At 37.6% G+C, this 15,474-nt stretch overlaps 1 protein-coding gene across 1 annotated transcript in view; it reads left to right on the plus strand.

Moving 5' to 3' along the window:
* The window catches only part of LOC139731539 (serine/threonine-protein phosphatase 4 regulatory subunit 4-like), a 75,812-nt gene extending 61,242 nt beyond the window's left edge, over positions 1-14,570 (plus strand). Inside the window, exons 21-26 of the mRNA XM_071642422.1 lie at positions 50-308; positions 2,829-2,930; positions 6,676-6,820; positions 12,446-12,546; positions 13,496-13,583; positions 14,273-14,570. Coding sequence (XP_071498523.1) covers positions 50-308; positions 2,829-2,930; positions 6,676-6,820; positions 12,446-12,546; positions 13,496-13,583; positions 14,273-14,300 — 723 coding nt within the window. The 3' untranslated portion in view covers positions 14,301-14,570. The remainder of the gene's footprint in view (positions 1-49; positions 309-2,828; positions 2,931-6,675; positions 6,821-12,445; positions 12,547-13,495; positions 13,584-14,272) is intronic.
* Positions 14,571-15,474: the final 904 nt, after the last annotated feature.

The raw sequence follows: 15,474 nt of genomic DNA on the forward strand, positions 1-15,474 counted from the left end.
CTTAAGGTTTTGCATACTGTATTTAAACCCAATCATAATTAATTTTCAGCTAAGCAGCATGTCTCAGTACTACGACGATGACCTGCAAGACCGGAAGAAGGAGGCGGAGGAGCGGTCCATGATCGAGGCGGAGAAGAGGAATGCCGATGACGGGATGGAGAAAGGATCGAAGGAGAAGGGCTCCACCCGACACTCGGAGAAGAAGAAGCTGGAGAAGGAGACAAAAGTGGACAGGGGCTCACCGAGCCTGGCAAACTCCTCCTCCTCAGCGTCCACCTCCTCCCCATCAACCAACTCATCTAGGAAAGGTGAGTCTTGGGTTGCAGAGATACAAGATTGCTTTGTGAATGGATCATACTTTTTCAATAATCCTTTTTTAACTCTTCTCCTTTGCTGTGATACATTTGAAAGCAAGTGTTGACCTGTACAATCTAGAGTATTGTTTTCTACATATGGGCAATTCCGCGGTTAGTAACGTTACATTTGAACAAATTTAGATATTTGTTTTTACTACTAAATTACCATTTATTCATTTCAAGCCAAAATTATGTCAAAAACATGTTCATCATTCCCAGGTTTATGATACAGAAAAGAATGAATACAATCCAAGAAATAATAGCATTGCTATGGCAACTTAAAGGGCTGGTTAGTAACGTTACGAAAAAAGGACATGACAAAAAAATCAATGTCTTGTAACAAAAAGTGTGCAAAAATTCAAGTTACTTCAAACAAAGTGTTGCATTAATTTCAATTATTGCATCATGACAAATGTTCACACAATGTTTTTTAGCAGTTCGACCAATAATTTCTTAGCTAGACCCCCAAAAGCATGGTTAGTAACGTTACGGTTAGTAACGTTACATTTGTCCGGAGTAATTCCGCAGGTCATTTCACCCTTTTGTAATTGACAAAATGTCACATGACTTCCGGAGTATTTAAATGTATTTATCTTTTACCCTTTAGCAAAACTTTGAGGAAAAAATTTCGAAGGAACCCACTGTAATTTGCATTTAAGTGAATTTCAGCATCCCCAGTCCCACATGTACATTTTAAATGATGGTTTTAGATCTTGCGAAATCAATCAATACGAAAGATAAAATCTACTGAATTTGAAAGACCTTAATGATTGGTGAACATCCATGGCATTAGTTGATACCTAGATTAAAGAGTAAGATAAAGAGGCACATTTCTTTTATCCATGTCATGTCCACCTAACTGCGGAATTGCCCATATGGCGTATTTTGCTTGTTATCAGTTGAAAAGCTGAAAGGCAACAATGTTGAATAGCTTCACGACCTTCTGGCTCTCAACGATGACATGGTGAAATTGTGTACTTTCTCTCAAGGAACTTGTAGAAAATGACAGCTAGACCAGAGCTTGTTGAATGAAACTTTAGCCACTACTTTAGGAAAAGCGCAGTCAGTTAATTAGCAATGACTGATTACTAAAATTGATCCAATAGTTATGTAGTGCAGACTCTAGAAATGAAGTCTGTGATTTGATAGCAGTTCACAATATAGTCTGCTCTTCTCATGAGTTGTCATGTACTTCAAGCAAGCTAGAATACTGCCTCTTTTGATGAGGTATGGCAAGTGCCACAAAGCTGGATAGATTTAGAAATAATCTGTAATGAATAAGTCCTTTAGTTTCTTCAATGCTACAGAACATATCTGATAGATTAACCTTTGTTTTCTATACCTGTTTGATCTCATGTACAACTCTTTGTGTAATCATAAATCATATGGTGACCATAACAAGGTTGATTTAATGAAGTCTTTCGAATCTTGCATGTTGCATGAATTTTTATGATATGCTTACACTGATTATACTTATCTGACTATACTTATCTGACTTCTAATTCTGAATTGTTTTTATTTTCTCTTAAGATTAGATAAGACTTATTTCATTTTCACAAGTTAGAAGAAACTTATTCATTGTTCCTTTAGGGCAGATTTTATCATATAGACTGAATATCTCCAGCCATATAACTCAACTTTAGAGATGATGTTCATATTTCTAGAGAGGTGAATTAGCCTGCAGAGATGGCTGATTGAAACTTAAAGCTTTTTCTCTACAAAAATTGACCCGCAAAATTATGCAAATCTGAATTGGAAATATATGTGGGGTTGTATTTGTGAATTTGCAAGATTCTCATTTGTTGATGGCAGTGCAGAAAGCCACCAAAATGTTCATAAAACACAGATTTTAGAATAGTTTTTAGTTTCCATGGCTCCCATACCTCCAGTTGGAATACAATTAGTTTTACTGCTTTCAGCAAAGGCAAGTGTTCATAGAAAAGCCAGGGAAATCTTGTATTCTATTAGTAGTTCCCTTCTGAGAAGTCAGTTACTCTAGTGACATGCTTACTGTTTATTGGGTAAGTTTGTAGTGAAACAGTTAGACTGGAAATGAAAGTGCTTCTCATTCCATGGTTGCTGCAGTGTTGTGAGGCTCTGCAGGCCATTGGACCTTTCTGTGCATGTAACCCTCATAAAGTTAGTGGTTAGAGAGGTGACATGAGTGATACAATACCATACACTCCCATTTGGTAGACTCATAGCAATTTTCTTCCATTTCTCTTCCTTTATAGTATTTTGGTGACGGAGGGATGAAATTGAGAATATGCTTGTATTCTCACGTCTTGTTTGTCCAAAATGTATGATGATTCTCATGGCTCTCTTGTCTTTGGGTGAACTATGCGCAGATTGGTCCCGGAAGCTGATGGTTTCTAATCATACTATGTAGTAACAATGCATGGGGTGTGCTGTGAGTGTGTATCTCTCTCCTCTTCCCCCCCTTCTTCTTCCTCCTCCTCCTCCTGTTTGCAGTGGCTAAAAGCAGCAGTGGTAGACAAGCTAGCCTGTCCTCCCGTACCCGTGGCTCATCCTCACCCAATGGGCCCCCTATGCACACTGCCATGAGAGGTAGGGGTCTCTTCGTTCTAGTGCCTTTTACTATCAATGGCCTACAGAGGGGGCTTTCTGAATCTTATATGTAGACTAGAAAATTATATGCCAGTGGGTAGGAAATATCTAATAGCCTTTCCTGTGAGTAAGCCCATAGAAACACCATTAAGCACAAATCTTGTCTATGAATGCATACATGTATAAGGAATAAAACCATTCATTGCTTGTGCTTTTATGTATTTTATGTAATAACTAATGTTTTTTCACACTGTAAATATGATGTCAGGGAGGTAAGGTTTGAGATCTCAATACAGTGTAAAGGGGAAGTTGTTGTTTTTTTTTTAAACCAACGAGAGCTGAAGCAAGGTAATTTTTGAAGTAGAGTAATTCAAGTCAAGTAAAGTAACTGAAGTAATTAGCATGTTATCCAATAATTCATGTGAAAAAGGATCTGAAAGTTTATGATGTTTAAAATCTGATCTGTAGTGTATAAAAGGTTATCAGTAAACATCAATGGGGAGCTTTAGATTTGGGACGTGGACGTTTAGACGACAATTGCAATGGCCGTTCTCCTTTCTCTCTGCGTTGTGTTGCAAAATAGCTTAAGATTACACGAAGACGCAGCCTCTACAAAGTAAAATGGCGCCCCCATATGGTCATTGCATCAAGCACCTCTCTGTGTCGTGAATTTGAGCGGATGCTAAGATGGCCCAGAACAGACCGTGAAAACTCAGACAGCGCAAGATCGATTTTGATAAGCAAGTTTGCGCTTGTGCAGAACAGGTTTTATCCTCTGAACATTCGCGTCGTGAAAATCTAAACCTCTCTTACAATTCTTGGTACAACATTACACAGATGGTGCTGCAGTCATGCGTTGAGGCTGCTATAGAATTGACTTCATGTGGGCAAGATATGTTAGTAATAAATTTTTAAGATATGTTAGTAATACATTTTTAAGATATGTTAGTAATAAACTTTTTCAAAAGTCTACTATCAGCTACCAGCATGCACTTGAAAAAATCTGAGGTGGTTTGTTGACCTTTGTATGTACAACCTGTATTAATACCTGACTTTGTCTCTTTCCCACTTGGTTGGTTGGTTTAAAGCAGGAAAAAGTAAGTTACTTCCCCCTTTAAACTTCTCACGTGTCCTCCTCTTACTTGTTCATTTTTTCACCTTGAGAAATATTTCATTTGTATTAATGTTTGATATTAACTTCATTCAGAACCTTGTCACATTTCAGATATTTGTCACATCTAATGTATTACCTGTAGTGCAGTCTATTTTTGTGTGTGTTACCAAAGAATGTTTCTATAGTTTTGTGATATTCTTGAAAGTTTCAGATACCTTTATCTTGTTTATCTCTGTGAGAAGCAAAGGCAATGACAGAGCAATGTGTATCGCACAAGAAATTCAATCAAAGTTAAGAATTCAAAGGTTAGCATTTTGCTATGTCGGAGAAACAAGTCTCAAGAGTTTTTAAAGATTATACGGGCAGACCTAGCTCTCTTTGTGGTCAAAAGCTTGCTGCCCGGAATGATAACAATATGACCAATGTGTTATAGCTGACATTGGACATTTCACAAATATTCTCATGAAACTGAATGATAATGTAGAGTAATTTACGTCACGCGAGGGAAAAATAAAAAGGAAATTAGGCATTTTCATTTTCTCTCTTTTTTTTTTTTGGTTTTATTTTATTTTTGTAGACTCACCCTTCATATTATTTATCAAAGGCGCTTCCATACTTGCACAACCTGCACACTCTCTATCTTTCTCTCTCTCACACACACACATACACAGATGCACAGTCCTACAGATGAGTTCTAGTGTTTGCATGTGCATGCTTTGCAATTTGTATTGGATTATTTTCGTTTATTGTTGTAATTGTACAAATATCTCTATCATATAGCTATCAGATGCACCCTGTGAATCACAGTTCATAAAATATCCACATAATGATCATAATTCAGTCTAAGATTCATTGATTTATAGCATCTAATGATCGTGACTCAGTGTAAGAATCATATAATCCTAGCATGTACTTCTACGTGAAATATCTTGTGATATGAGAGGGAAATAAAATTTAATTGTCCTCCTTATCAAACTGTGATGCTGACTGAATTCAGATTTACACGTCAGTTTCTGCACACATAAAATTTCATAGAAATATAAAGGACGGGCAAAGGAGCATTTTTACATTTCAGTGTGTCTGTTGATTGAAACCTATATGTAGACAGTTGTGTCAATATTTTGTCTACAAAAAAAGAGAGAAAAGGAAAAACGAACAGGAACGTTTTATCCCAATTTTCAATATTTTGTTAGGCGCATTCTACTTTCATGATGTTTATTATGAGGACATTGCTTTTGTAATTTCAATATTTTCATGAACACTAGAATCGACTATTAGAATGTATATTGTCATGTGCTTCACATATTCCATGGAAATTTTCCAAGATGTTCCTAGTAGTTTCCTAATGTATTCTCATGTAGTTGTTTCAGTTCATTATGTGTATGAATGAAAATGTACAAGTATATTTCATGACATCATTTGGCAGATGTTGATCATTCCTCATGATTCCGTTTAGTTTAATTGCCCTCATATTTTTCTTATATGTTCGTTGTTTGTCTACAAGTTCTAAAACAGAAGAAGAAAAAAAAAACAACAATCATCTAACATCATCCACAGAGCTTTCAAGCCTCCTCTAATCTACAGGTGGCTCCTGAAAACTTTGTCTTTGATATTTCATCATTTTGTTAACAAGAGAAAGTTAAAGTCTCCCTCAGTTTGAGAGATATTTTTAGCCTGTTGAGATGCATGCCATACACAAGCATCTCCCTAATCTGTCTCTAGAACCTCCCCAGCTTTGATATGGGAATGTTGGCAGCCATGCATGTACATAATGAATATAAAAATGACAAGTACGGAAGAAGGAAGATACGGGCCATGATAACATTTAACATCAACCAGTCTATCGGATGTAAACTACAGCGTTGTACAAGCAACTAAAATGGGATTGTCAGTGCAGCAACAATTTCATTTCTGGACATTGCATCACTGACTTCCAAGATTCTGTTGTATGTTGAAATTCATTTCAATTTGGCAAATGAATCATAAACCTCTCATTTCTTGATGTATTTAGGTGACCAAAATATTAAAAAAAAGAGATAATTGTGTCAGTGATGTAGTCAAAGTCTTAATAAGGAGGAAGGGTAGTAGACACGCTAGGGAGCATAATTCCCTAAAATAGTATAGTAATATTTATGCATTCCATATTCTCCTCTCTTTTTTTTTTTATAGCTACATTTTGTTATTTTTTTGAAAGTGTAGATTGAGGAATTATGCTGTTGATGACTTCTGAAGGTATATATGAGGTAGCTGTACTTGGCCCTGTTTTATAAAGCTGTTCGTAAAGTTATGAACAGCTTACGAGCTGAATTACGTGCTGAATTACGTGCTGAATTATTGAAAGTCTGGTAAGTATAGCACATCACAACTGATCACCAGTCGCTCATAAGTTGTTTGTAACTTTACGAACAGTTTTATGAAACATCCCCCCCCCTCCCCCATGGAAAGATGTACACAGTAATTTTGTATACCTCCTGTCTTACCACTCCCCTTTTTGTAGTTTGCTGCTGACCATTTGCACACTCACAATGAATCCATTCTGAAGTGCTAGTTAGTGCCATCACACCATGCTACATGAGATAACCTTTTTCTAATGCCCCCATTTCTGTTCCCCCATCTATTCTGTTGTGTGCCATTCAGCTGCATCTCACAAGGCCCAGAAGGCCCAGAAGAGCACTGCGGCGGCAGAGCAGGCCTCCTCTGCGCCCCCATCAAGGAGCAGCCGGGCGGGGAAGACGTCGCCCCTGCAGCGGGAGGCCAACAACAACGTCAAGACCAATATCAGGTGAGGAAAGGTCAATTATGATGATGGTGATGATGATGATGACGATGATGACGATGCCATTACAGGGGATTAGAGCATGGCAAGCAGATTTAGCTCCAGATAGTAGACTAGAATAAAAAATGGACCGATTATGGCTGTAATTGATGATTCATTGGCATCACAATACCTCCAGCATGACTTGTATACTGTATAAGCCGTTATTTTTGTAAGACTTTAATTTTCGCAAATTTCCCAAATCACTGTCGGACTGTGAATTTAACAACACGTGAAAATGTTGCCAATGTCACCATGCACTAGGCTACTAGTGCCCTTAATAGCCTCGGTGTCAATTCACAAAAACAGTACTGGTATCTCACAAAAATGTCTGTGACCTGCTCATTTGTAAAAATATCTGTATGTGAAAATAACAGCTTATACAGTATTGAAGAATGGATATACACACTAACAGAAGAGGCAAATAATTGGGTATGCTGACATGCTGAAATGTTTGAAAATTCATGGAAAGTTCAAGAATATGTATAAAGCAAGAGCATCATGTTCCCTTCTGGTTGCCAAACTGGAAATATGTGCAATTTTGTGCAAGCTGTATCAAAGCTTATGGCCATTGACACAAGAAAAGTAACAAGGTATTCTAAGCAACAATATGATTTTGCCTTTGTGTGTGTGTTAACTGTGTGGAGGACTTGGATTATGTAGTGACTTTATATAGAAAAAAAGATTGAGATGAGATTTCTGGCGATGGCTTGAGGAAAGCCAACATGATTAATGTGACATGTAAAATTTATGAACCCTTTCTACTTCATAGTGCACACAGTGTAATATTCATCAATGCAAGACAATGCTTACTGTGGTACCACCAAGTCTTGAATGAAATTGCATGCTTGGTGATTACTTTGTTTTTCCCTCTGTAGTGCTATCTGTTCAGTCTTAAGTTTTTGAGCAAGAAGAATAATAGTTTTGGCCCAAGTCTCAGCTGTACTGGCATGAAAAGGTGACTGACTACAACAGCATGGTTTACACTATGTTGCTCATGTCTTGCTGACCAATTGTCATGGTAGTTAGCAGAAATGAATTGGAATTTGGATGTTTTTAAGATGTCATGAATAAACATACAAGTTGTTTTGCATGAGATTTATTGAAAGAGAAATTCTGGCTTTCGGGCAACATGATAGGCTTAGCTTTGAAGAATAGTGAAGAGAATGAGGGGAAAAAATTGTAAGATTCACATTGATTTTGGGGATCATGACTGTGGGTGTATTAAAGTGTGAAGGTTCGCATTGTGTATAGGGTAAAATTAAATCATGGACTCTGACCTTTTTGCTTAGCTATAGATTTCTGTCTGGTATTTCTTAACTTTGGAGAAAAACAGAAGTCATGAGATTTCTTGATATCCACTTTAAAATGCCTGCCTCTGACTTGAAAGTTTGTGTATGTCAAATGTTATTCAAACCTCTGTAATAGTGCTTGAGTGAACTTCACAATGTTTGTTTGTGTTCTCTTTGTTTTCTCCACCCTCTCCCCCTCCACCCTCTCCCCCTCCTCCTCTTCTCATCCCCTCCCACATCCCACGTCAATCTTCCGTCGTGTGCGGTGTTGATTTGACAACTGCCACATTTGAATTGCTCACTTTCTTGTTTGCTTGCTTGCTTGTGCTGGCCTATCTGTTTGTCCACTCCAGTCGGTCTAGGTCTGGTTCTGATGGGTTGCTTGCCACTACGATGATGAGGAATGCCTCCTCAAGGTTTCTACATTTTCACCCCTTCCCCCCCCCCCCCCTTCATTCTTTTCCCCTGCATTTGCCACTTCACAGCTTTGTTGTTGCCTTGCTGTGTTATTGTCTTCAAACAGGTTTCGTGTTTGGCCTATGAAGAGGCCTTTCAGCATCAAGCATACTCACTGTGTTATTGATTGCACCTGCACTGGCATACTATGCTACCAATTTGATTATCCGTTCCCTTTTTGCTTCTACTCATATAGTTCTGTTTTTAAATTTGCTTTTGCCAGTTACCTGTAACACAGGAACTAGTGTTTTGTTGTTCTTTAACATGAAATTACCATCATTTAACCCAGTAATCAACAGTTTATAGTTTTCAAACTATAGAGCATTTTTGTCCCCGCCGAACGAGTTCGAGCAGGGGACTATGAAACGGGCTCCGTACGTGTGTGTGTCCGTGCGTCCGTGTGTCCGTCCGTGTGTGCGTCCGTGTGTGATCAAAATCTTCAATTTGCTACTTCTCTGTCATTTATGAGCCAATTTTGATTCTGTTTGCTTTATATGATAGCACTACATGGGAGCTTTGAAACTTCTACACAGAATTTCAGTTATGACCTTTGACCTTGACCTTTGACCTATATTGTACATTTTGCTACAAAATGCTACTCCTTCGCCATTTCTAACCCGATTTCGATTCCGTTTGCTTTATGTGATGGCACTAGGTGAGGGCTTCAAAACTTCTACACAGAATTTTGACCTTTGACTTCTTTGACCTTTGACCTTGATTTTTGACCTATATTGTACATTTTGCTACAAAATGCTACTCCTTCGCCATTTCTAACCCGATTTCGATTCCGTTTGCTTTATGTGATGGCACTAGGTGAGGGCTTCAAAACTTCTACACAGAATTTTGACCTTTGACTTCTTTGACCTTTGACCTTGATTTTTGACCTATATTGTACATTAGCTACAAAATGCTACTCCTTCGCCATTTCTAACCCGATTTCGATTCCGTTTGCTTTATGTGATGGCACTAGGTGAGGGCTTCAAAATTTCTGCACAGAATTTTGACCTTTGACTTCTTTGACCTTTGACCTTGATTTTTGACCTACATTGTACATTGGCTACAAAATGCTACTCCTTCGCCAATTCTAACCCGATTTCGATTCCGTTTGCTTTATGTGATGGCACTAGGTGAGGGCTTCAAAACTTGTACACAGAATTTTGACCTTTGACTTCTTTGACCTTTGACCTTGATTTTTGACCTATATTGTACATTGGCTACAAAATGCTACTCCTTCGCCATTTCTAACCCGATTTCGATTCCGTTTGCTTTGTGTGATGGCACTAGGTGAGGGCTTCAGAACTTCTACACAGAATTTTGACCTTTGACTTCTTTGACCTTTGACCTTGATTTTTGACCTATATAGTACATTTTGCTACAAAATGCTACTTCCGGCGGGGACATATATTACGCACCGTGTAATTTCTACTTTTCCTTGTTTATGTAATGAACTGAGTGAATTAAATATGATGCAAATGTTACAATATGAAAGGAAAATGGAGCTCCATGCTTCTGTCACTTAAAGTTAGATAGATTTTTGTATTCATTGATGGAGAGGTGTAGATCTGTATCAAAGATGAAATCTTGATTACAACAAAATTTTGAAAGTGCTCTGAAAGACTTTCGGCACTTAGACTAGTAACATTTCCAGCAAATCTTTCTGAACTGTGAGCATAGCAAAATTGTGTCTCCCTATAAGATAATGGCCAATTGCCAACATTTCTGATGTGCTAGTGACATTCCTTTCACCAAAGTTCACTGATTTTTCCCGCTCTGCCGTGAGTTTGAGAGTGATATACTATCAATATGATGTCAGAATGTTATGCACTCACAACTTGGCATACTTGTGACAAACAAGGTGTCATTCCATATCACTGCCAAGTGATCATGTAATTTGTATGTGTGAGTGTCTAATGCATATGTGGACATTATTTTACGATTAGGCAATGATATATATGGAGGCAAGTTCAACTGTCAGCATTCAATTACTGGTGGTCAAAAATCCTGCTACTACTTCTGACACTGAGAGCACTCGTTCACATGTAAACTATACTCATGTACATTGAGTTATGATACATGGCATGTTTTAGGTGGATATGCAACACTTCCTTCCGTTTCTTGTGAAATAGGAAAAACAGACCAAACTCACTGAAAAACAAACAAACAAATGTCCCAATTGGAATAAAGAGAGAGCTGCAAGTATCCAGATTAATTCTTGAGTATATTAGGGACCTTTCCTTGTGAGATTCAGTGACCCTTTGCCATTGTTTATCTCCTTCACACAAATTGAAAACCCTTCCTGACCTTATCTGAGCAAATTTGATAATGATCGTTTTTGTTTTCCACCATTTTATTATCTTTTCTATCCAATGATTTTGTGAAGAAATCTAAGTTCATTCTGGAATTGAAATGCTTACTGAATTTTGTTATCTCTTGACCAATTATGATTACAGTGGTTATGCACACCTCCCAACCATTCGTAATTTGGAGGAAAGAATCTGAACTTTGACCATTCCCAGCTCTTGTTTCAATTGGAGTTTCCTATTTTTCTTGATAATTTTACCACACACTCCTATGGGAACTGCTCTTTCTTTCCTACTGTTGAGCCAAATCATTCTATTTTTCAGTCAGGAAGATTAGGGGGTCTGGTTATGGGTTGTCTATGAGATCATAGTGGGATCAAAGAATTTTCACAACAATCTGCTAATGTGTAGCATGTGTACACACACTTACACCTACACATAGGAAATATTACAACTCCTTGTCGCAAGTTTGATGTGATTGAACTTTGCTGTGTTTGTTGACAAGACTTTATCATGCATCAGAGTTATTTAACTGTGCAAAAAGTTTTTACGGCATTGGTATCTTTGATATCCATTGCCATTTTGTTTGCTTGATTTTTCGTATTAAACAGCATGACATTGTTAGCTTGAAATTCCGGTGTTCTAGCTTTGCCCCTTGGTCATGTATGTACAAATACATAATTAAACTAACATTGTTTTCTTTTTCTTTAACAAGTCCTGAATAAATTTTACATGCTGTAAAAGTGGAAATTTTCACGGTGTTGAAATTTTCGTGCATTTCGTGCAACCAGATACTGGCGCGAAAATAAAAGCACGCAAATATTTTTGCTTGCCATATGTTCATCTTCTTGCTGTCTTGATTCCGCGAAATTAAAAACATGCGAAACTCTTCTTACTGGGTCAAGCGCGAAAAAATCAGTCGCGAGAAAATATCCACTTTTACAGTATATGCTATTCCTTGAAGGTACATCACATTAGTAGTATGTTACACAAAGAGTTATGTCTGACTCCAGTAATATGAGAATTTTTTTTTTAGTTGTTTCTTCTTTGATGGTTGTAATCAAGAGATTATGGTAATTCTCTGTAATGGACATAGCAAATTTGCAGCAGTAATGCAGTGTTGTATTACTTTCACAGAATTCCAAATTGAGTGGATGTTTTGTTTGATTCATGAAATTTAGCAGTCAAAATTGTAAGCTATGGAATTTAGTGTTCAAAGGTAAATACTGGTATTCAATAACTATGTGCCTGTAGAATCTGCAGGGCAAAACATGTCTGTATCACTTGACTTTGCTTTTGATTCTTTTCTTTTCTTTCTTTCTTTTTTTTTTTTTTTTTTTTGGGGGGGGTTAATTTGTTTGACACTTTGTTTCCTCATGTTGTTCTCTCTTGTATTGCCTACTGTTCATTACATTTCTTATAAAACCTGCAAACTCATTTATGTGAATGAGCATGTACACTGTCTATTGATTTATACATATTCATATACATTGTATTCGTTGTTCAATTTGTCAATGTGTTTTGTTTTTTCATTTTGTTACTAGGACTAATAAAGTAGTGGAATACAGTAGCTCGGTGGTGTCCCATACAGCCAGCAGTGCTGCCAAGCGGGCCAGCAGTGGAGGGCATGTCTCGACGAGGTCAGGTACGATCAACAACCTAGGAAGATGGTCTTACATTGCACTGAGAAAGAGAAACAACAGCTCACAGTGAACTGAATGAATAGTTGTATTAAACAAGGCAGTTTTTTTTTCTTTTAAGTGAATGTGTCATGTATTTTGTAAGCATAAAATTTGCAAATGGGGACTTGAGACAGACTATCACATCTGGTTAACTTCATTATAGAGAATAGCATTGGCAGAATGAGACTTATTAGCATTACCTCATTTCAAGAAACAAACTTTGTGATTCCCTTCCTTAGAGACGATGGTGCTTTGCGTTTCCGTAAACGGGGGGCCGAGGAGGCAGTGTTTTAGTGTTTGGTTTATTTGCAGATGTCAGTGAACTTAAGAAATTTTCGAGAATAGAACCAAAGTGGAGTATTTGATATATTCATTAACACATATTCAATATTCATATTTAATGTAGATTCTGTTCGTCCATTGCCCCCCCCCCCCCAAAAAAAAAGGAAAAAAGAAAGAAAGAAAAAGAGACGTGTTGCATTACATTAGGATTCCAGGAACTAGCTCATCTATATCAGGGAAGGTGTTGTAATTACTTTCAGCACATGATCAGTTTACCTGCTTGTCTTGAGTAGTGGTCAAATCTTAATATATATTTCCTCTTTCCAGTGAGAAAGGAAAGTAAACAGTGAATGAAAATGTAGATGATGAATCAATAAGGTTCCACACGTGCAATTATTGCCCCAGGTTCTTAGGGCATTGATATCTTCTGAAAACAGTATTTGCTGTAATTTATGGATGGCTGTGTAATAACAGAATGATTGATAAGGTCCAAGCACAGTTTCCATGTGTTGAGAACTGTTCCAATTTGTTATAAAATGCTAATTACAGAGTCTGCTATGACTTGTTTAGTATTAGGTCACAAATCGTGGTTGATCCCCAAAGTGTTGCCGTTGTGTTCCGTTTGCTCAGAATCTCGCAAGGGCTCGGCGTCATCCACGAGTTCGACCAGTTCCCGTTCCAGCTCATCGTCTCTGACATCGTCCTCCACTTCGAGAACGTAAGTACTGCCTCTCATCAACAGTCTCATGCATGTGTGAGCTTCATTGAAAGTCAGTACTAGTGCAGAGTGGCCCAATTGCAAACTACCCAATAATGTAGTAGAGATTTTTGCAGTGTGGAAATTTTCACACATTTCGCCGGACATGAAACAAGTGCAAAAATGAAAGGGCATGCATGTTTTGCTTGTAATACATAATAATATTTCATCTCTTTGAATCCATGGAATTAAGAACATGCAAAATTCATTTCAACCAACTGCACGGGAAAATTACTCATGCAAAATTTCCTCTTGTGCAGTATATCAATGTTTGACTATGTGGAATCTGTTAGACATTTCTGTCAGTGTCATATTTTGAGTTTGCTATTTGTTTTTATATTTGGGCATTCATGTGGTTCTTCATGTGTGTGATATTCTTGATGTGGAATACGTAGTCCAGAAAGCTGTTGAGTTTTATAGGGGAATGGGACACTGAGGAAGATGGAATGTCCCCTGTGTTGAATCAAAGTACAATATGATGCCATGTAATATGACAAGCTAAAGTATATATTGCTAAAAACACAAAGAAACTATTTATCCAATAAGTATTCTTGTTTTTTCCCCCCATTTAAAAGTCATTTATAATTTGAAAACTTTATGCAATATATACACTACTCTGTAAGTGTTCATGTGCTTTCCTTTTCATTCAGGAGAAAGACGTCAACACATAAAACCTGATGTAGAAGCAAAAAGAGAAACATCGTAGGAGCTAGAAACATTTTGACATGATTCTGGAAGGAGCAGATTCTGGCACAAAGGGAAGAAAGCCAAAGCTCTGTGTGCCATGTGACAGGAGGAAACGACCGACATGAATCAGCTGGTGTACATGCCTTATCCTGGATGATGGGGAAATCCCCCATTCTGGATGATGGGAAATCCCCCAAAGACATGTGTAAACAATAGATGATGTAATGCAGGCAAAATGGAAACAGATGAAAGATTCCAAAAGGCGAGGCACCAGTGAAGCTGAGAAGTAGCTTGTCCCAGTAGAGAGGAATTATTTATGATTTTTTGTTTCATTCTGTTATTACAACAATTATTTTTCGTTTGTTTGATAGGGGTAGTTTTGCATGTATTGAACTCCAAAGAAGCATGCTCTGTCACCTGAACAGAAATGGTATGGTTTTGCCAAGAATGGATGGAAAAGTGGTGATCAAAAGTGGACACGATGATGTTTTTTACTGAATTGTGATGTCAGTGTTGTTCTCTCTGTGATTCATATTATACTGCCAAAGTTTAGAAAATGGTATTCAGTCTCTTGCAAATAGTTGCAAACAGAAGTGTGATCTTCCCATCCATTTCTCTTTGGTGAGATTGTGTGGCCTTTCTAGAAAGAGCGCATATATTTTGATACATGTACAAGTGAACTGTGGAAATCCTTACATATCAAAATTATCACACTTTTCTGCTGTATTGAAACAGAGTGTGTACCAGAGTCTCTGGTGCTCAGTGATGACACCAATTTGCTGACTATTGCTAGTACTGGCAGTGTATGGATTGAGACCAATGAAATCTCAGCCCTTCCATTGGCCTAGTTACTGTGTTTGTCTGTTCTTTATGGCTGCTTTGCCAGGTGATACAATGAGTAAAGCAGAATCGTATAGCTGCATAACAATATGGGTCGATACCCTCTCACATATTCTGGAGTGGTGTTCCATTTCATTTATATTTTTCCTGTCCAAAGATTTACTTTAATAGGTATTCTAGATGATATTAGTATTTCATTCAAAGTTGATATCCAAGTAGTTTGGTTCCCCCATCTCAAGATCTATTCATTTAGTGACATTATGTGCTGATATTCTTTGAATGCTGTTGGCACTGAAGATGAAGATCAGCTCTGTGATCATTCTTA

Source organism: Diadema antillarum, unplaced genomic scaffold (assembly GCF_040938485.1).
Source record: "Diadema antillarum isolate AM-2024a unplaced genomic scaffold, OU_Dant_1.0 seq00000377_RagTag, whole genome shotgun sequence".
NCBI classification, from domain to species: Eukaryota; Metazoa; Echinodermata; class Echinoidea; order Diadematoida; family Diadematidae; genus Diadema; species Diadema antillarum.